Source organism: Aquarana catesbeiana, linkage group LG06 (genome assembly GCF_042186555.1).
Source record: "Aquarana catesbeiana isolate 2022-GZ linkage group LG06, ASM4218655v1, whole genome shotgun sequence".
Classification (NCBI taxonomy): domain Eukaryota; kingdom Metazoa; phylum Chordata; class Amphibia; order Anura; family Ranidae; genus Aquarana; species Aquarana catesbeiana.
The window spans coordinates 48,410,691-48,433,051 of record NC_133329.1 but is presented as its reverse complement, the minus strand read 5'-3'; the positions used below and the strand labels follow the sequence as shown (position 1 = coordinate 48,433,051).

Below are 22,361 nucleotides of genomic sequence, written 5' to 3'. Positions count from 1 at the left end.
AAAAAAAAGAAAGAGTAGTTAACCCATTATGAGCCATTTCACAGCGAGCATTGATCCATCCATCCATCCATCCATTATTTCTGTGAAGCCTCCTCATTAGCCAGCAGCGGTTTTTCTTCAGCATTATCATCCCCACCATTCCCTCCTGGTCTGGCGACTTCCGATCAGTCTCCTTGTTTGCTCCATTTTTTTCATTGATTTTTATTGATTTTATGTTCTTCTGAGGAGCCCCAGGCCGTTTAGGCAGATGTGAGCTCCATCAGCCTGCCGGCAGCATTATTTCCCCCCTGATTAGCCTCTCAGATCCAGCATTGGTCTTTGTGCAGTGTCACCATTTCTCATTGAGGATTTTTCACCCCTGTGGAGACACCATCTGGAAAGTCAGCGGTTTGTTTTCATCCGCTGACATCCCTGCGGCTCCCCTGTGCTGACGTCATCATCCATCGCCACGGAGCTCCAGCCAGGCTGCTCTCCTCACGGCGGAGCTTTGGCTCAGTTTATGACACAGTCATCTTACAGCTTGTTGGAGCCGGCGAGCCTCCCTGCACGATGCCAGACTCCCCAACCAACGGGGTAGTTGTGAGTGTTCCCCTTTTTACTTTGTTCCGCTCCCACCACTTCACCCATTGCCTTCTGTTGTGAGTACTGTGTTCCGCTCCCACCACCTCACCCATTGTCTTCTGTTGGGGCATTTTCTGGATGGATCTCCTGTGCTGGTCTCCTGTTGTTCTAAGGCTGACTGTCCGTTATTGCAAGTGCTTTCTACATGTTGAAACTTAGTGCAATACCATTTAACCTTTTAATATTGTGTCACTGTGGTTTTTTCTGTAACAGTTTTCTACAATTTGGTTTTATTATTCAGTAGTTATTACTGTCATTGCACATTCATTTATTATTGGTTTATTAAATTACATTATTTTATTCATTTATGACTGTTGCAGTTTGCTTTTAAAATATCCTGAGCGCTGGGCTTTATTTGTTTTCCACATTTCTACTAACCACCAATGTAAAGGATGCCTTCTTCACTGACCACCAATATAAGGGAGTCTTCCCTCCACTGACCATCAATTTATTGGGGCCCTTCTTCCACTGATCAGCAATGTAGTGGACATCTCCTCTGACCACTAATCTAAAGGACCATCAATATAGGGGGCACTTTTCTACTGATCACTATTGTAAGGGACACTTTTACACTGACAACCAATATACTGCAAAGGGTCCTACCTTCACCAATGAAGGTAGGGGGGGGTTTCACAAACCACCACTTTAGGGTACACATTTCTTTTGACTACCAATGTATGGGGGGCCTTGTTCACTTACCGCACGTGTGAGTGGACATACCAACTTTCACTGTCTGCTTTTCTTGGCATTATTATTGTTTGTATCATTTTAGGTGAAAGCTTACATAGAGCAGGAATCTCCAAACTACGACTCTCCAGCTGTTGTGAAACTACACGTCCCATGAAGCATTGTAAAACTCTGACATTCACAGACATGACTAGGCATGATGGGAATTGTAGTTCCTGAACAACTGGAGGGCCGTAGTTTGGAGACCCCTGAGTATGGGAATGCTAGAAGTTATCTGTCTGGGTTGTCTAATATGCCAGGTACACCAAATACTTTGTTCAATCTTTTTATGATTATATCTACGACTTACTGGTCAAGCTGGTATTTTGTAACCAGTAGCTATAATAATCTTTAGCAGGGGTTTCCTGAATCATGAAAAGTAATTTAAAGGTCCCTCTGGGATGCAAAGTGTTAGAAAAGCTGCTATTAAGAGCAACAAAAGCAAATTTGAATGAATGCTTAAACACACCCACTGGCTTTTTTCATCTTCAGGATGTACCGTAAATTACGATGGCAGTTCCTTGCTCTGCCTAATCTGTTCTAAATTATTACACAGTCATGTTGGGCAGTTTCATTCCTTTTGGTATATTCTCTATAATAAAATTAAATCGAAAAATCTGGCAGGAAGAGTACTTTATAATGACTGCATTAGGTTGAACCTATGAGATATATCACAATTGATTTATCTCTACACCAACCAAAGCTGATATTTTTATTAGTTTAAAAAGGATTTGCCACTGAAACCCTTACAAGCCTTGTCAGGGCTGTGTATTCCCATCTTGTGTCTATATCTCAGTCTTATGCCGCATACACACGATCAGACTTTCTGCCAACAAAACCGTGGATTTTTGTTTGAAGGCTGTTGGTTCCAACTTGTCTTGCATACACACAGTCATGTGTGTATGCAAGACAATAATTGTTGCCCAACTATTACGAACATGGAAACGTGGTGACGTACAAGACGTACGACAGGCCGAGAAAAAGGAAGTTCAATAGCCAGTGCGGCTCCTTCTGCTTGATTCAGAGCATGCGTGAACTTTTGTGTGCAGACTTGTGTACACACGATCAGACTTTCCGACAACAAGTTTTGTTGGCGAAAAATTTTAGAACCAGCTAAGAAACATTTATTGGCGGAAAGTCTGACAGCAAATGTTTGATGGAGCATACACATGGTCGGACTTTCCGACAACAAGCTCACATCCAAAATTTCCTGTCGAAAAGTCCGACCGTGTGTACGCGGCATTATACTTCATGGAGGACTTACGTCTTCTAATCAAGTTATATTCTACTCTCTCTCACTATACAATGTAAATATACATATTTGTCTTCTGTGTTGTGAAAGGTTATTGCATTTATCTCTTTAGCTATCAAAATCAGCAAGAACATCAAGAACATCAAAACTGAAAAAAATAAAGGTAAGTGAAAATTGGTAATTGATTATGATTTTTATTAGCAGTACTAATTGTTGTGGTCACAATAACAGTAGATCATTATATTATAAAATCCCTTTGCATGACATCATACAGTGTGGAAGTCCTTGATGAGGTTCTAGTTTGGATTTGGAGGAGGAGCCCATGCAAAAAAGACGTGTGAGATTACCCACAAAATTCATACCAGACCCTTATCCAGGACATTAAGTCTGGCTGGCCATGAAAGGGGGGACAGTGAGCAAGTGCCCCTGCTCCTTAACCTTACCAGGTCACATGTCCTCAACATTGGGCGGGTACTTTTCAGGAGGAAGGTAGGCCTCCCTCCCTAAGGCTCCTGGTCACATGTTGATGGGTACAAAGACCTCATCCCACTATCCTTGACCCAGTGGATGTGGAGGTCTGCGGGAGGGACTTATGGGAATCTGAAAGCCACCTTTAAGGCTGGGTTCACACTAGCTGTGGCCGCGGATCACCACAGGGGGTCCGATGTGTCCCTGTTCTCAGTTTCAGGTACAAATCAGGTCTGAATTTGGACCTGAAACAAAGCCAAAGACACACAGGACCCTTTCTTAATGCGGACCGCGGCCGCTCTAGAGCGGTGTGAACTGGCTCTATTGAGAGCCGGTCACACCGCTCTTGTCATGTGAATTGGATGCGGTGTGAACCCAGCCTAAACCTTTTGCTTTCAAAGCCGTTTTTTGCCTTTGTTTGCACACATATTTAAAAAAATCATTTTAGGCCTGAAGATTACTTAATACTCCTAAACATGATATATTTTCTGAAAGCAGACTCTGGAGAATAAAAAAGTGGTAATTACAATTTTTTAAGTCACACAATATTTGCACAACGGTTTATCAAGTGCAAATTTCAGATAAAAATATAACAAAGTTAATTTTAAGCTCAAAAATGCTATATATTATCCATTCTTTGGTAAAATATAAAAAAAATTAGGTTGTGCTGCATTAATGATTACCAAACTTTTCAAGCTCTATATCTGTGCTCCTGCAAAATGATATGAACTTTGGTACCCTATACTTTCCATAGATAATGCTGTAAAAGTCCCTACAGGTCTTCAGTTTAGAGTTACTCTTGAAAATTGGACCTAGAATTTTTGCACCCACTTTTGCAAGTGTAGCAATACTGTATGTAATATGTGTACCGCAAGTACACCGCGAGGCCCTAACGAGTACATTTACGTTCATGCGTGCATGCACGTGGGGGCTGTGCTTGTTTGTAACTTTAGTTTTTTTTTTTTTTACTTTCACTAAAGCTTTATTTATATCACATGGGGACTAAATGTCTCCTATTTGATATAATATATTTAAGACAGGTTCCCTTTATTGTGACCCCCCTGATGTAGTCTTGCCACCCTTTCTTCAAGTCAAACCCAAACATTTTAGCGACCTGGGGCACCTTCGGGTGCCCTCAAGGAGAGTAGTAATGGGGTGAGTGAGTGTGGCCAAATTGATCTTGTTGACATCATCGCCCTGCCCCCCAGCGGTGCTGAACCTGCCCCCAGACAGCCGCCTCAACTCTCAGACAGCAACAGATTTGTGTGTAACTATCTTGGTTACTTGAGGAACCACAGCTAGGTCTGAATAATGTGTCCGGGTTTGAGTTTGCCTGAAACCCGGACACATGATTCAAAACCCGGACAGGTGGCAACCCTACCCTGATGTCATACATGCCTTTGATTGAAGCTAATAGAATATAGTTCGCACTCCATTAGATCATTAATTCTCCACAAGGGCCAGGGCAATTGACACTAGAAGCAGGAAGTGATGTTTTACATGTCACTTCTGGGTTCATTCTAGATAGGCAAAATAAGCAAATAGATGTTCAGTGGTCTTTCTTTCCTCCACCCAGCAGCACCCACCATAAGACAGGGACAGCAGAGCATGGTGGTGGTGGTGGTGGTGGTGGTGGTGCGGGGGGGTTGTGCAAAGAAGCCTAATTGCCGTGATAGGGGAGCATTCTGGGGTTTCACAGGAAATGAACCAGCTGCTGTACCCTTCCAATGCTAAGGACATGTAGCCTGGTATGGTTCAGAAGCAGGAGCTGCGCACTCTCTGCCCTTCTGTTTTCTTGGCCAGCCAGGTTGCATGCTCAGATAAGAATCTGATTGTATCTTTTGGGGGGAGTGCATTGGCAGGACTTCATTTCTCACCATGCACGTACACACAAGCTGGAACTTTAGTAGAGATTCTTAGCCGATAGCAAATTTGAGTCCACTGACAATCAGTACAATTCAGCAGTCGTATCTGAGATACTTTCTCATGGCAGGTGATTTCCTCCAACAGTTGATTATTCTGTTAAGATGAAAATCCATTCATTATGATTGACTCTAAAGATTCAAAGCATTCATTGAAATTTTTTGGGGCTGCTGCTGCTGTGGAATGAGAGATGGCTGGAAACAGAGACATCTAATAGGTTAAGCACAGGAAGAAGAGAAGCAGTTTGGCTGGGGAAGGGTTACCCAACAGAGGGAGGAGAAGCCTTTGCGAGGGAAGAGATTCCCAGGAGCACTGTAAGGATACAGGTGGGGGAGGATTGTTTTGGGGTTGGTGCGGCAATGCCTAGCAAAAGTCCAGAGATTCTGGGAGTCCAACTCAGCTGCTCACAAGGAGGTGGGTGACAACTCGGGTTCTCTGGTATGAAATACCAGGCAGAGATAAGGACACCTGAGAGAGGACCGCAGAAAGTACACAGGAGAGGAGAGAAGGTTGGTCATGTGACTGCGGCTTCAGGTTTTTATATTTCATACCAGAGAACCCGAGTTGTCACCCACCTCCTTGTGAGCAGCTGAGTTGTACTCCCAGAATCTCTGGACTTTGCTGAAGTACATTCAAAGGGTTGAAGGCATGCTTAACCTAGGCGAACTATAGGACCCGAATGTCCGAGATCCTTTGGCTAATCGTTACTGGGGATCTGGGCAGATGCCCTGCAAGCAGCGATCGTAAAGACATATACAAAGGCGTTTGTTTATTTGGAATCCGGTGAGTGCAATTCCTAAGGGAACTGAATCATGTGGTGTGGTGATGGCTGAACTTTCAAACAGCTGATGTTTCCTATATGAACTGTCACACAAACATTTTGGACTAGCATCTCTCACCTGGATGCACACTATTATTTTTAACCGATGAATTGTTTTTTAAATGATTTAGCACTGTTTAAGCTCGAAGGACTATTCATTAGATCTTTTTTGCTTATTTCTTATAATTGTTTTGTACTTTATAGCACCTCCTTAGTTTAATTAGGATTATTTATACCTAAACACTGGAAAAGTCACCCTGTTTACTTTGATTGTGAATTTTACAGGAATGCTGACAGTCAGTGCCAGGTAGGATCATCCAGTGCCCAGGGCAAAGATGACAAATTGTGTCCCCCTTCATTATGTGCAGGCTTATGAGGAGGAGAGGGAAAGAGAGCACAGCCTGCACCTCCTCCCGGGTCTCTTATTTTTTCCTTGCTGCTACCAGTGTTGGGCTGACTGAAGTAGTGACAGAAGTAGTTCTGTGACTACCCCTGTCAGCCCCTTATAGTAGAGAAACCGGCAGCGCCTCCATCCCTACAATACTCGCTGCGCCCAGGGCAGCCTCCCCTTCTGCCTACTTCTTGTCCCGGCCCTGCTGACAGTGTATTTAGTATCAGTGTATGCAACTAAGTTTTGGAGCACAGTTGGCCATGTGCTGAGCAGAGGTGAGGTGAATGTGGCTGTTAGCTTCATGTTGTGCACCAGGAAACAAATCCTTCCCAATGCTGTCCGAATCCCCCAAAATATGTTTTTTATTTATATATAAGTATTCATATAATTTAATTGTTGAGAGCAAAAAAAAAAAAAAAAAAAAAAAAGTGGTGAGGACAATAGCAAGTGAAAAGAGTAAAGATGCTAAATAAAAATGTATACTCAATAGTCTGGTAAGAAAGGGTCTGCTAAAGCCAATCAATATTCCCCATGTGGGCCATGGTATATCATGGCTTCCTCCAGGGCTGAGCAACTCCTTCACTATCAGGACCCTGCCATACTCTATAGCAAGTTTGTCTGATATTTTTAAAGCTAGGTTTTGCAGAGAAGTAACTTGCCATTCCAAATGTTTTTGTGCATTTTTTTTCAAGCTTTTAAATCAAAAAGCATAGAAGATGAGCAAAGTGGGAAACAAGAACACAGCCTTAGTCGCATCATTTTCGTACCAACCATTATTGATATACAATGCCCTGAACCCTCAGCAAAAAAAATTAAAAGAGAACAAGTAGAAGATGCCGTGATAGGAGTCCCAAGTCACAAAATTAAAAGAGAACAAGAAGAAGATGCTCTGATAGGAATCTCAAGTCAAAATATTAAAAGAGAAAAAGAAGAAGATGCTCTAATAAGAGCCCCAAATCACAAAATGAAAGTGGAAAAAGAAGATGATGCTGTGATAGGAGTCCCAAATCACAAAATTAAAATAGAACAAGAAGATGATGATGATGTGATATTAGTCCCAAGACACAAAATTAAAATAGAACAAGAAGATGATGATGATGTGATATTAGTCCCAAGACACAAAATTAAAATAGAACAAGAAGATGATGATGATGTGATATTAGTCCCAAGACACAAAATTAAAATAGAAACAGAAGATGTTGTGATAGAAGTCCCAAATCACAAAATTAAAGGAGCACAAGAAGAAGATGCTATGATAGAAGTCTCAAATCACAAAGAAACAACTTCAAGTAAAGATGAAGGACACAGACCAGTACATCGACCACCCAAACAAGGTAACTTAGAAAAAAGGTTGATATTGTATAATATTATATTGATTTGAGTATTTCTTTGAGATGGACCCAGCTCGAGTCTCGTTTCTTTTGAACCACCAGAGGTGACAGCCTCCTATGACCTCCTCTGTTGAAAAACTCTGTTTAGAGTGCTTAAATAATCTTGGGCTCCAACGACCGCCCTGACATGCAAACCACTGGCCAGTTGGAGGGCTTTTGAATTATAGCGCACTGTGTGTACATATATCGCTTATATAGGACCCTATTTTAAGTCAGGGCCTAGGAGGTACAAAGTTTTTCACTTGAGCCAGGTTTTGAGTATCCTGAATGGTTTTATTAATTTCTTGTTTGCACAGTGTGTTATTGGTGCAACTGGTAATTTTGGAGAGATTTTGGAGAGGAAGTGAGGGTAAATCTCTGCAACTGGACGCAGACAGCTAAAAAAAAAGCTGACAGGGTTTTAATCCCTCGCTACTCTCTCCAAAACTAAAAAGGGCTATACGTGCACTTTAAGCATTTTACTACCAGCAAAGTAGAATCTACATTGGTGGCTTTGGGGGTTTTAAACACATTGGAGTGTGTACAAATCTGACAAGCTGATGGTCTGCTGGCTGTTTAGCCTCTGATTCACTTCCACATACCCCTGGAACTGCAGGACCCCTTTGTCCTGCATGCCTCTGACATGTTTCCTGAGCTCCACACACCCATTGGTGGGCCAGGGACTGGCATGGCAGGTGCCTCCAAATAGGGGGAGGGAGATCAGTAAATGTCTGTTAGCTAAGCTTCTCTTTCTGTTTCTTTTTTGAGCCCCTCTGTTCTGCCGAGAAAGTTCCCCGCGGCGGATAAGGACCCCCCTCTACTGCGCAGGTGCTGCGCCTGCGCAGTAGGAGCCGGCGGAAATAGCCAAAGCGGAATAGTTGGAAATCAGCTGTACACGGCGCCTGTAAGAGGTCCCCTCGCAGCCTCGCTTTGCTCACCACGCTTCGGGCACGGCCTCGCTTCGCTCAGCATTTTTTTATTCTCCCTCTAGGTCCACTTGGATGGTGGGGCTAGAACCTGGACCCAGGGCGCAGGCGCCGTGTACAGCTGATTGAAGATTTTCTGCTTCGGCTATCTTCGGTAGCTCCTAGTAGTTCGTACCGTGCAAGCGCTGCGCCTGCGCAGTACGGGGGGGGTCCTTATCCGCTGAGGGAACATTCTCGGCAAGACACCCCCTTCCATTCCCACATACGTTGCCATGGATATGTTGTGTACACAGAGCCTTCTTCCTCCAACATGCTAATCACAAGCAGTCATTTGAGATAGACACGCTATGCACAAGGAGCACCATGCCAGAGACATCTGCAGCACAAGAGGAGAGGAAGGGAGCTATACAGAACCATCTGGATAATGCATAGATGGGAAATGGGGAGCCTGCTGTGAAAGCAACTTCTGCCAGTTCACAAAAGTACCCAGCTTCATTGAGAGTCCTGAACTTTCACCTCTTCATGCCAAAGGATTATGGGTCCCCATCATAGTTTGTATGCACCAAAAGTGGTCTTATCTTATAATAAAAGGGCTTATCATGTGAGGAATTGTTGGAGCCAGGACAGCTTAGCTTGTATAGCCCAAAATGGCAGTCACAAGCATTTCCGGCCACCAGCTTTAATTTAACTATGGCTTAACATTTGCTTTAACGCTTAGTAGAGTTAGAGAAATGGGAATGGCTTTGGCACCTTTGGCAATGTTCACCTTGGGCAAATGCCCCTCTAGTACAGTTTAATCACTAAATGTCTTTTATTTACTCTGCAGAACCACAACCACAAGTCAATCCAGAACAAGGCAACATTACAAGCAACTTATTTCATACAGCTCTCAAAAAGCAATTTGCTGGAGCTGCTTCCCATGCATCTTCCACAAGTAAGTTGTGTTCTACACAACACCACTGTATATCATATGTGATGTTCTTTATGCATACACAAAAACTACAGTTTAATCACTACATGTCTCTTTTCTGTACCCTGCAGAACCACAACCACAGATCAATCCAGAACAAGGCACCACTAAAAGGAACATATTTCTTAAGACAACCAACAAGCAATTGGGAGTAGCTCCGTCCCATGCATCTTCCAAAGGTAAGTCATGGTCTACATTCCACCACTGCACATCACACCCAGGGGCTGTATACACATTGATCTTCACTTTCTATAGTGCTCAGAGTTATATACAGTAATATATATTCGAGTACAAACAATTTTAACTTTAAAAATCACAAATCTGTTCATTCATCGCAACTAAGCACTCTTCTAGGTACACACTAAGATAAATGAGAAGCCTGTCAGGAACATGTTGAGCACAAGTATCACACTCTGCTGAGTACAGTACATGGAATTTACTGAAAGGACATCTTGAGCTAAAATATCCCTCTCGCCTGTTGAACGGGTGGTTGGGCTATTGGTGTAACTGCTGGGAGTTTGCCCCCTAGAGGACAGGTAAGAAACCACAAGCCATCTAGTTAACTTTTCACACTTTGGTTCCCAAGTGTTTAACCTGTGATCACCTGGAACCAACAAACACTGTATTCTCATCTCTCTCCTCTATCCAAAGTAAATCACTCTTGCAAGTTAGGGGTACATAGCAGGCCCTCCTGTCTCCTGTCCTGGCCAAATAACACTTAGGGTTACCACACTAAGCAATATGTCAGGGACATGCAACACACACTAAGCAGTTTTCCAGAATAAGATGAGCACAAAGTTGCTAGGCCAGTGACATGTTAAGTTTAGTGAGCACAGTATACTGTTTTCAATATTACCTTTACCAATTCATCACACATTCAGGAGGCCACCACTTAGAACTGATACAAGTTCTTGTTCCTGTGACTACCCAGGCCAGGTCCCTAGGTCAACCCTGCACCAGAGCGAGTCCCTGAGGAGTACCATGGCATGAGATGGGGGGGGGGGCACTAAGTGCACCTGTCCTCTCACTGAACACAGCCACTGTCACCCACTTCCTCTTCAGACTGGCCCAAACATAAAAGGTAAAAAGTACACTGTGCAGAAGTACTTCTCCAGAAAGGTTAAACTGCATAGCTTTCTGTTGCAGCTCAAGACTGTATGACCCGGAAGGTTAAATGGCTTCAAAGTGGTTGTAAACCTCTGACATGAAATATGAACAAAGCATATCCCTCTATAGCAGTGGCGGAAGTATAGGGGTCGCTGAGGTCGCCATGGCGACTGGGCCCCATGCTGCAGGGCCCCCCTGTTTATCCTGTAGGGATGAGTGGCTGAGATCGATCTCCCCGATCGTCGGCCGAACTGTAATCGGCACTGTGCAGGGAGCTCGTCACACTGTTCTAAAGTGAAAGCAGTGTGTGCTGTGCTCTTTGTCTCCCCCTACAGTGCAGTACCCGAGAAGGAAGAGGTAAGGTAAAGGTCTGCCGTTTTTTAAAAGGCTTTCTGTATGTATGTGTTTATATGTGTGTTCATGTATGTGTTTGCATGTGTTTATGTGTGTATTTACATATGTATATGTGTTTGTGTGTGTGTGTATATACAGTATATGTGTGTGTATATTATGTGTGTGTTTATCTATGTGTATGTGTGTGTGTGTTTAGATGCAGTGGTGGCCCATGCATTAAAGTGGTTGTATACTGTTTTTTTGTAACTTTTACCTACAGGTAAGCCTATAATAAACCTTACCTGTAGGTAAAAAAAATATCTCCTAAACCTGTACGGTTTAGGAGATATTCCCCTCGCTATGAGCCGCTGACTGCAGCGGCGCATGCGCACAGGGGATTCTCGGCTGAAGGCCCGGCAACTGCCGGACCTTGCCGGGTAAGAAATCTCCCGCGCATGCGTGACATCACGGCTCCAGCCAATAACAGCGCTGGAACCGAGATACCCGGAAGACACGCCGAGGCAACATGTCAGCTCCCTCGGCGTGGACCAGGTAAGATACCGACGCCTCGTTCTAAGGTAGGTATTTCATAATGAGCTAGTATGAGGTGCATACTAGCTCATTATGCCTTTTGCTTTACAGGGGTAAAAAAAAAAAAAAAAAAATTGCGGGTATACAACCGCTTTAAGGGCGCACGGCACCGCCCCCTCTCTCCAGCCACCCCTCTATCACCAATAGATAGATTCATGCAATGCATGAATCTATCTATCTATGGCCGCCGCTGCCACCCCCTATTCAGGCGCCCAGCCCCTTTTTGGGCGCAGGGAACCTGAATTACAGCGGCGGGGGTGTTTTTGAAGCACCGGATTAGAGCCATAGGCTCTAATAGGCATCAAAAAAGGTGACCTTGCAGGCCACTCTATTCGCTTTCCTAACACTAAACTGCCTCTCCACCAATCAGGTGCTTGGGTCTGTTACCCATCACCTGATTGGCTGAAATGACAGGCGCCGCTATTGGACGCCTATCAGGAGGAGAGGACGGGAGATGTGGACAGCAGGAGACGCATGGAGGAACCCACTCGTCTCAGTCACCCGCTGCCCCACCAAGACAGGGTAAGTGCCGATGAGCGGTCGGGGGTCACACTGGGGGCATTCAAGGGCACACTGGCAGCATTTAATGGGCACACTGGCAGCGTTTGATGGGCACACTGACAGCGTTTGATGGGCACACCGACAGCGTTTGATGGGCACACTGGCAGCGTTTGATGGGCACACCGACAGCGTTTGATGGGCACACTGGCAGCGTTTGATGGGCACACTGACAGCGTTTGATGGGCACACTGGCAGCGTTTGATGGGCACACTGGCAGCGTTTGATGGGCACACTGGCAGCGTTTGATGGGCACACTGGCAGCGTTTGATGGGCACACCGACAGCGTTTGATGGGCACACTGGCAGCGTTTGATGGGCATAGTGGCAGCGTTTGGCACAGTGGCTGCAATTGATGGCACAGTGGCAGCGTTTGATGGGCACACTGGCAGCATTTAAGTGGCACAGTGGCTGCATGTGATGATTTTTTTTTCAAAAAATGTTTGCGCCCCCAAAAAAATTTTGAGCACCAGCCGCCACTGTTTAGATGTATGTATGCACATTTTATGTATGCACGTTTAATCCTGGCACCCTATATGTGTACAATTAGGACTGATTTTTTTTTTCTTGCTCGTTCAAAGTACCAGCAACAAAATGCTGTTCCTCTGAAAAGCGATCCATGCTCAGATCACTTTTCAGAGGCATTTGACAGCCGGTAAAGAGGCAATATGTTGCCTCCTGACCACCTGTTTTAACCCCTTAAAGTGATTGTAAAGGTTTTTTTTTTAATAACAAACATGTCATACCTTCATTGTGCAGTTAGTTTTGCACAGAGTGGCCCCAAACACCGACTTCTGGGGTCCCTCGGTGGCTCTCGCGGCTCCTCCTCTTATCAGACATCCCCCTAGGAAAAGCGCTGTCCAGGGGTCAGGGGGGCCCTTCATGATTTTTTGCATCGGGGCCCTGAAGGTTTTAGTTACGCCACTGCTCTATAGTGTGTGCTTGCCTCAATTAAGAACACTAAGTATCATTTCTGTCTGCTGCTTCCTTCCTCTGCTATGAGCATGAATAACTTCTGACAAGTTTTCCTGACACCAAGAGAAAATGGTGACAGGGGAGGGAGCTCCAGCAAATAGCCTGTGACTGACAGCCTCAGCTCTGTTTCTGTGATCTGTGTAGAGGGGGTGTGTCCTTTCCCACCAATCAGCTCTCAGAGCTCTCCTCACTGAGCTCTGCAGTGTGTAATTTCAGCTCTCCGCCCCCTTTTTTTCTGAACTTTCAGACAAGCTTTATGAATTCAGCACTTTGAATAGATGTAGAAAGACTGCAGATATAGCAGGTATAGCTTATGTAAGAGGGTTTGCTTAATCTCTGTGTATCACCGGAGGCCAGTCACTTCACTGGGTATATGGAAGGGTTTAGAACCCCGTACACATGGTCGGACATTGATCAGACATTCCGACAACAAAATCCATGGATTTTTTCCAACGGATGTTAGCTCAAACTTGTCTTGCATACACACGGTCACACAAAGTTGTTGGAAAATCCAATCGTTCTGAACGCGGTGATGTAAAACACGTACGTCGGGACTATAAATGGGGCAGTAGCCAATAGCTTTCGTCTCTTAATTTATTCTGAGCATGCGTGGCACTTTGTGGGTCGGATTTGTGTACACACGATCGGAATTTCTGACAACGGATTTTGTTGTCGGAAAATTTTATAGCAAGCTCTCAAACTTTGTGTGCCGGAAATTCCTATGGAAAATGTGTGATGGAGCCTACACACGGTCGGAATTTCTGACAACAAGGTCCTATCACACATTTTCCATCGGTAAATCCTATCGTGTGTACAGGGCATAACTCCTATTAGAAGTGATTCTTCAGATACACCAGGGTTACATGGACTCTATGTTACACTCCTCAGAAAAAGATTCTGACACTCTTCCTCTGGCTAAAAGTTCCTTTAATCCAAAGAAACACCGGGGATTTCACACAAAGGAAGCAATACAAAGAGAACAGGAGACTTTCTCATACAAGTACATGGTACAGCAACCACATATCAGGAATATGAAATGTTGAGATTGCATATTCTTTAACCTTCCTGGCGGTTTTCCCGAGTGTGGCTCGGGGTTACATTTCAGTACCATTAGCGGAATCCTGGTATAGTATACTTACCTTATCTCCAGGATCCTGCGATGTCCGCCCGCTGTGTCTGCGGGCTGTGTCCTCCACCTGATACCTCTGTGTGCCGGACTCCGTTCCCTGCGAGCGTTGCGATGTATGGGGGCGGAGCCTGGCGGCAAATTAAAAAACTACACAAAACATAACACATACAGTTACTGTATCAAATTATTTCACCTCCCTTTTGTCCCTAGTGCTTTGTCCAATGCCCTGCATGCAGTTTATTATGATATATACTGTTCTTTCTGCCTGGAAACTTGAGAATGTCCATGGCAACCAAAAAGTGTCCCTTTACATCAAAAGTGGTTTTAAACCAGCTAGAAAACAGCGATAGTAAATTAGAACACTTGCAGAATTGAGCAATAGTGAATTGTGGGGAAATTAATTTTATTATTATTAAATTATTATGTTTTATAGTTATTTATGGTTATTTATTATATTATAATTTATGATTTCGCGTTTCAAACTTTATCATACCCGGGATGTCTACTAGATTTTTGTTTGGGTAGATTTAAGTGTGTTATGACTAAGAATTACAGGCCTACAATATAAAACGTCAAGTGTCTATGCAAAACCATGTACTGCTTTGAGATGCAAAAATCTGACATAATCATACCGCCAGGGAGGTTAAAGGGGTTGTAAAGTCTCAAGGTTTTTCACCTTAATGCATTCCAGGGAGGTTAAAGGGGTTGTAAAGTCTCAAGGTTTTTCACCTTAATGCATTCCAGGGAGGTTAAAGGGGTTGTAAAGTCTCAAGGTTTTTCACCTTAATGCGTTCTATGCATTAAGGTGAAAAACCCCCTGTACTGAAGCACCCCCCCCCCAGATCTCATTGGGCTCCCAACAAGTAATTTGGATTAGCTCCGCCCTATGCATCTTCCAAAGGTAAGTCATGCTCTACACTCCACCACTACACCCCCCACCCCCTTTTACTTAACTGAACCCAGTCTTTCCAGCGTCGAGGACGTTCCCAGGAGCTCCAGTTGCTGGCTTCGTTCCTCATTGGATAGATTGATAGCAGCAGGAGCCATTGGCTCCAGTGACGTGGGAGCCAGGGTGGCGGGGCCAAGTCTTGCTGTCTGTGTTAATGGACGCAGCAGCGGGATTTGGGAGCACGCCTGCACGGGTGCCCCAATGCAAATCGGCTCTCTGTGGGGGTACCTGGTGAAGAGGAGGAGCCAGGAGCGCAGCTGGGGGACCCCAGAAAAGGAGGATCGGGGCCGCTCTGTGCAAAACCCTTGCACAGAGCAGGTAAGTATAACATGTTTGTTATTTTTATTTTTTTTAAAGCAAACCTTTATTATCACTTTAACATTCAGTAAGGTTTGAGAAATGGGACGGGCTTTGGCACCTTTAACAATGCCCTCCTTGGGCAAATACTGTACTTTTTATTCTTGTTCTGTAAATAAATGTAAAATTAAGGATTTTTTGGCCCCTATGTTCTTGTTCTGGAAATAACTCTAAAATGTAGGATTATCTCAGCTTAATAGAGAGAGCTGGTGTGGTGTTCTTTATACATGTTCTGAAACTACAATATAATCTTTACATGCCTGTATTCTGTACCCTGCAGAACCACAACCACAAATCAACCCAGAACCAAGCAAAACCACAAGCAACATATCTCATAGGGCTCCAAGCAATCAAAGTGGAGTAGCACCTTCCAATGCATCTTCCAAAAGTAAGTTATGGTTTACACTCCACCCCTACAAATCAGTGGGGAGAACTCTTCTAGGTACATTCAGAGCACTCTGGGCACATTTTCACGGGGCATGCTGAAATCAATTGACACTCAGGACAACACATAAGCAGCTGATTGTATTTTATCCAACACAGTGCATTGCGTTTTCTGCAGCTTTACCAACTAGATTATGATCTGACATGAAAAAAGGCACAGGAACTAAACACCACACTGCATTTTTTTTTCATGGCGTGGGAACATTTATGGACTTGGGGGTGTGGGAAATCGCCCAGTTTACTTTTCCCGTGCCAAACATTGGCTTTTATACAGGTTGACTAAGCCCAGGTAACACAGGTGTGTCTCTATTATTAGTATGGATGGCACTAATATCCTGTATTGAAGCACAATGTACAAAATCTCCATTTCTGTATTTCTACCTACCTTTAAGGTGGATACAGACAGATTGAAATTCGGCTGTTTCAGGAGGGAGTTTCAATCTGTGTGTGTCCCTCCCTATCTGATGGAAGGAGATTGTTAGATCAACTTCTGTTGAACGGCTACGTTGGAAAATTTTCACTGATTCCTATCTGCAACCAATCGTGATCAGTGTATTTTCATAGCAGAAAGTCCCCGCTGTCACAATACAATGTCACAGCAGGAAGGATTCCTCCATCCACATCACTTGTGTGGAGGGGGGAATCTGATCTTTTATTTCATTAAGTCCTTCAGCTTAACACAAAGAAAACAAATTGTATACCCAGCTTTACCGTGGCCTTTTTAACATAAAATTGGTATGGGAAGCCCTCAAAGTGATTTACAGTAGCATCCTAAAGCAGATGGAGAGCAGTTCGTAATATAAACCAATTACATTGATTGTTTTTCCTAACTATTAAAAGGGTCTGTCTGCTCAAATGTATTCATGAGTTATGGATAGAAGCTTCAGTTCTTATCTTCTTCCACCCTTAGTGTCAGGCACAAGAACTTCCAGCCACCGGCCATATGAGAAAAGTCTGAATTAACACTCACCAGGATTGGGGAAATGGGAAGGGCTTTGGAACCTTTGACCATGTCCCCCTTGGACAAATGCCCCTCTATTCTTGTTCTGGAAAGAGCTCTAAAATTTAGTTTTTTCTCATCTTGATAGAGTTGATGTAATGTTCTTTATGCAGGTCCCAAAACTACAGTATAATCTCTAGATGCCTCTTTGTTTAATCCTGCAGAACCACGACCACAAGTCAGTCCAAAACAAAGCAAAATTTACTGAATATTGATGCTAAAATATATGCCAAAACTATTGCACATAGACTCCTCCCCCTGGTCCCGCAATGAATTTCAAAAGATCAAACTGACTTTATCCCGGGTAGGGAGGCAAGGGACAATTCCCTTCTGCTCTCGACCGATGCTGAGAAAGCGTTCGATAGGGTGGACTGGGAGTTTCTCATGGCAACTTTGACCCATCTGGGCATTGGCACTTCTCTTCTATCTCAAATTTCCGCATTATACAACCACTTGCACCCTTGCACAGAGCAGGTAAGTATAACATGTTTGTTATTTTTATTTTTTTTAAAGCAAACCTTTAGTATCACTTTCACATTCAGTAAGGTTTGAGAAATGGAAGGGGCTTTGGCACCTTTAACAATGCCCTCCTTGGGCAAATACTTTTTATTCTTGTTCTGTAAATAAATGTAAAATTAAGGATTTTTTAGCTCAATAGACAGTTGATGTAATGTTCTTTATGTATGTATAGAAACTACAGTTTAAACAGTATTGGGTTGATTTACTAAAGGCAATTAGACTGTGCACTTTACAAAGTGCATTTGTGCTCTGCAAGTGCAATTGCTCCAGAGCTTAGTAAATGAGGTAAACCTTCACCTTGCATAGAATACCCAATCACGTGCCATTTTTTTTTTTGTAAAAACAGTATTTTTGCTTGCACATGATTGGATGATGGAAGTCAGCAGACCTTCTGCTCATTTACTATGTTCTGGAGCATCTACACTTGCAGAGTACAACTTTTCACAAGACCCCCAACAAGCAATTTAGAATAGCTCCTTTCCATTCATCCTCCAAAGGTAAGTCATATTCTACACTCCACCACTACACATCACACCCAGGGGCTATACACACATTGATCTTCACTTTCTATAGTGTTCAGAGTAATATACTGTATATTCCAATAAAGGAAACAATAGTAACTTTGAAACTCTATGAGGGATATGAGTAGAATCTGGCTTAATGTTCATTTGGGTTGGAGAAATAGAAGCAGCTTTGGCACCTCTGACAATGTTCCTTTTGGCCCCTATGTTCCTGTTCTGTAAGTATCCTTGGGTGCAAGCCATTAGGTCCCGGTGATTTATTAATGTTAAGTTTCCCAAGTCTAATTTTAATACTGTCCTCTGTTAACCATGGGGGTGCTTCATGTGATGTGTCATGAGGATAAACACTGCAGTTTTGGTTACTGAAGCCCCCGGATTCACTCGTGAAGACTGAGGAGAAGAATAAATTCAATACCTTCGCCATCTCCCCATCCTTTGTAACCAGATGTCCTTCCTCATTCTTTATGGGGCCAATATGGCCTGTCCCCCCTTTTTTACTGTTTACATACTTAAATAATTTCTTGGGAATTCCTTTTGCTCTCCTCCGCTATTTGTCTTTCGTGTTCTATCTTAGCCGTCCTTATTGCACTATTTCTTGTTACATTCTTTATAAAGTCTGAATACTGATGATGATCCCTCAACCCTGTATTTTTTGAAGGCCTTCTCCTTTGATTTTATATGCATTTTTACGTTGGAGTTAAGCCATCCAGGACTTTTGTTCGCTCTTTTAAATTTATTTCCCACTGGGATGCATTGGCTAATGCCCTTATTTAATATGCTCTTAAAGCATACCCATCTCTCCTCCGTGTTCTTTCTTCCTTAGATTTTATCCCAATTTATGCCTTCTAGCAAGGTTCGTAGTGTAGGGAAGTTGGCTCTTTTGAAATTCAGTGTCTTTGTATTACATAGTTACATAGTAGGTGAGGTTGAAAAAAGACACAAGTCCATCAAGTCCAACCTATGTGTGTGATTATGTGTCAGTATTGCATTGTATATCCCTGTATGCTGTGGTCATTCAGGTGCTTATCTAATAGTTTCTTGAAGCTATCAATGCTCCCCGCTGAGACCACCGCCTGTGGTAGGGAATTCCACATCCTTGCCGCTCTTACAGTAAAGAACCCTCTACGTAGTTTAAGGTTAAACCTCTTTTCTTCTAATTTTAATGAGTGGCCGCGAGTCTTGTTAAACTCTCTTCTGCGAAAAAGTTTTATCCCTATTGTGGGGTCACCAGTACAGTATTTGTGAATTGAAATCATATCCCCTCTCAAGCGTCTCTTCTCCAGAGAGAATAAGTTCAGTGCTCGCAACCTTTCCTCATAACTAAGATCCTCCAGACCCTTTATTAGCTTTGTTGCCCTTCTTTGTACTCGCTCCATTTCCAGTACATCCTTCCTGAGGACTGGTGCCCAGAACTGGACAGCATACTCTAGGTGCGGCCGGACCAGAGTCTTGTAGAGTGGGAGAGTTATCGTTTTATCTCTGGAGATGATCCCCTTTTTAATGCATGCCAATATTCTGTTTGCTTTGTTAGCAGCAGCTTGGCATTGCCTGCCATTGCTGAGCCTATCTACTAGGACCCCCAGGTCCTTTTCCAGCCTAGATTCCCCCAGAGGTTCTCCCCCCAGTGTATAGATTGCATTCATATTTTTGCCACCCAAATGCATTATTTTACATTTTTCTACATTGAACCTCATTTGCCATGTCGTCGCCCACCCCATTAATTTGTTTAGGTCTTTTTGCAAGGTTTCCACATCCTGCGGAGAAGTTATTGCCCTGCTTAGCTTAGTATTGTCTGCAAATACAGAGATTGAACTGTTTATCCCATCCTCCAGGTCGTTTATGAACAAATTAAATAGGATTGGTCCCAGCACAGAACCCTGGGGGACCCCACTACCCACCCCTGACCATTCCGAGTACTCCCCATTTATCACCACCCTCTGAACTCGCCCTTGTAGCCAGTTTTCAATCCATGTACTCACCCTATGGTCCATGCCAACGGACCTTATCTTGTACAGTAAACATTTATGGGGAACTGTGTCAAATGCTTTTGCAAAATCCAGATACACCACGTCTATGGGCCTTCCTTTATCTAGATGGCAACTCACCTCCTCATAGAAGGTTAATAGATTGGTTTGGCAAGAACGATTCTTCATGAATCCATGCTGATTACTGCTAATGATACCATTCTAATTACTAAAATCTTGTATATAGTCCATTATCATCCCCTCCAAGAGTTTACATACTATTGATGTTAGGCTAACTGGTCTGTAATTCCCAGGGATGTATTTTGGGCCCTTTTTAAATATTGGTGCTACATTGGCTTTTTTCCAATCAGCTGGTACCATTCCAATCAGTAGACTATCTTTAAAAATTAGGAACAACGTTCTGGCAATCACTTGACTGAGTTCCCTAAGTTCCCCCCGGATGCAAGCCATCTGGTCCTGGTGATTTATTAATGTTAAGTTTCTCAAGTCTAATTTTAATTCTGTCCTCTGTTAACCATGGAGGTGCTTCCTGTTTTGTGTCATGAGGATAAACACTGCAGTTTTGGTTACTGAAGCCCCCCGATTCACTCGTGAAGACTGAGGAGAAGAATAAATTCAATACCTTCGCCATCTCCCCATCCTTTGTAACCAGATGTCCTTCCTCATTCTTTATGGGGCCAATATGGTCTGTCCTCCCTTTTTTACTGTTTACATACTTAAAGAATTTCTTGGGATTTTTTTTTGCTCTCCTCCGCTATGTGTCTTTCATGTTCTATCTTAGCTGTCCTAATTGCACCCTTACATTTCCTGTTGCATTTTTTATAAAGTCTGAATGCTGAGGATGATCCCTCAACCTTGTATTTTTTGAAGGCCTTCTCCTTTGCTTTTATATGCATTTTTACATTGGAGTTAAGCCATCCAGGACTTTTGTTCGCTCTTTTAAATTTATTACCCAATGGGATACATTGGCTAATGCCCTTATTTAATATGCCCTTAAAGCAAACCCATCTCTCCTCCGTATTCTTTGTTCCTAATATTTTATCCCAATTTATGCCTTTTAGCAAGGTTTGTAGTTTAGGGAAGTTGGCTCTTTTGAAATTCAGTGTCTTTGTATTCCCTTTATGTTTCCTATTTGTGTGATTTATACTGAAACAAATTAACCTGTGATCGCTGTTACCTAAATTGCCCCGTATTTCCACATCCGTGATCAGGTCTGTATTGTTGGTAATCAGTAGATCCAGTAATGTTTTATTTCTAGTTGGTGCGTCTACCATCTGACCCATAAAATTGTCCTGCAGAACATTAATGAACTGGCGAGCCTTAAATGAATGCGCGGTTCCCTCCGCCCAGTCTATGTCTGGATAATTAAAATCCCCCATTATGATAACACTTCCCATCCTTGCTGCTCATCCAATTTGTGATAGGAGATCTGTCTCCCCTTTCTCCCTCAGGTTAGGGGGCCTATAGCATACTCCCAGTATTATTTTCCCCTTAGCTTCATCCCTTTTGAGCTCCACCCATAAGAATTCCACCTCCTCCCTAGCCCCCTCAGTGATGTCATCTCTCACATTCACTTGCACATTATTCTTGATATATAGGCATACCCCTCCCCCTTTTTTATCCTCTCTATCCCTGCGATAAAAAGTATGCCACATTCCTGATAAAACACACAGGGCATGCTTCTAGGGTCATATGTGTAGCACTACCCCTGTAGGAGTTGCTGATGTCTGGGATCCCCAATGCTGCACAGCCAGTCACACAGCATTTCCTTCATTCACTCAAATGCAGAAAACAGTCCTTGGCTTGTTTTTGTTATTTTATTAGGGGATGATAATTTGGATGGGGTAGGGAATTATGGGATGCCCAACTTGAAAAAAGTCCAAAACACAGAACAAGGAACAACTTCCTCCCTATTTACAAATTCCTCTTCTTCAATTCCTCCTGCACAAACTTTAATGTGTACACTTATGTACAGCAGCTGCTGGTCACTCCACATAGAACTCACAGTCTCTTTGTTAATTCAGCAACAGCCCATTACAGGCTAGGTGCTTGACGTCCCTTTTTGGTAAAGTATCACATGTGGAGTAAACAGCATCTCTCATTACCTTCTGCTTCCCTGTGGTCCCTGATCCCAGTTCCACTGCTTACAGAAAATGCGAGCCCACCTGGCTGTCACAAGGTACACCTGGCTGTCTTCCTGTTCCCAGTCCTCCCAACTGAAAATCCCCAGGGCAAGTTTAGATATAAACTTGGTGGGGTGCAAGCGCAAAGCAGACAGCGATGGACATGTCCCGCTGAGTCTCTGTTATTCCCGGGACTTTGCGGCTACCACAGACGCCCGAATGGCAGGGTAACTAAACAAAAAGCATACTAATATCCTCCTTAGTACCCTGTGAAACAAAAAGAATGGTTTTGGGAGCTGCCCGA

General features: G+C 43.4%; 1 protein-coding gene across 3 annotated transcripts in view; it reads left to right on the top strand.

Moving 5' to 3' along the window:
• LOC141148378 (uncharacterized) overlaps positions 1-22,361 on the top strand; it is a 101,732-nt gene that overhangs the window by 39,375 nt on the left and 39,996 nt on the right. For all 3 annotated transcript variants that reach the window (XM_073635813.1, XM_073635814.1, XM_073635816.1), the window contains exons 4-8: positions 2,712-2,762; positions 6,894-7,535; positions 9,324-9,431; positions 9,539-9,646; positions 15,746-15,853. In XM_073635813.1, the coding sequence (XP_073491914.1) occupies positions 2,712-2,762; positions 6,894-7,535; positions 9,324-9,431; positions 9,539-9,646; positions 15,746-15,853 (1,017 nt within the window). The remainder of the gene's footprint in view (positions 1-2,711; positions 2,763-6,893; positions 7,536-9,323; positions 9,432-9,538; positions 9,647-15,745; positions 15,854-22,361) is intronic.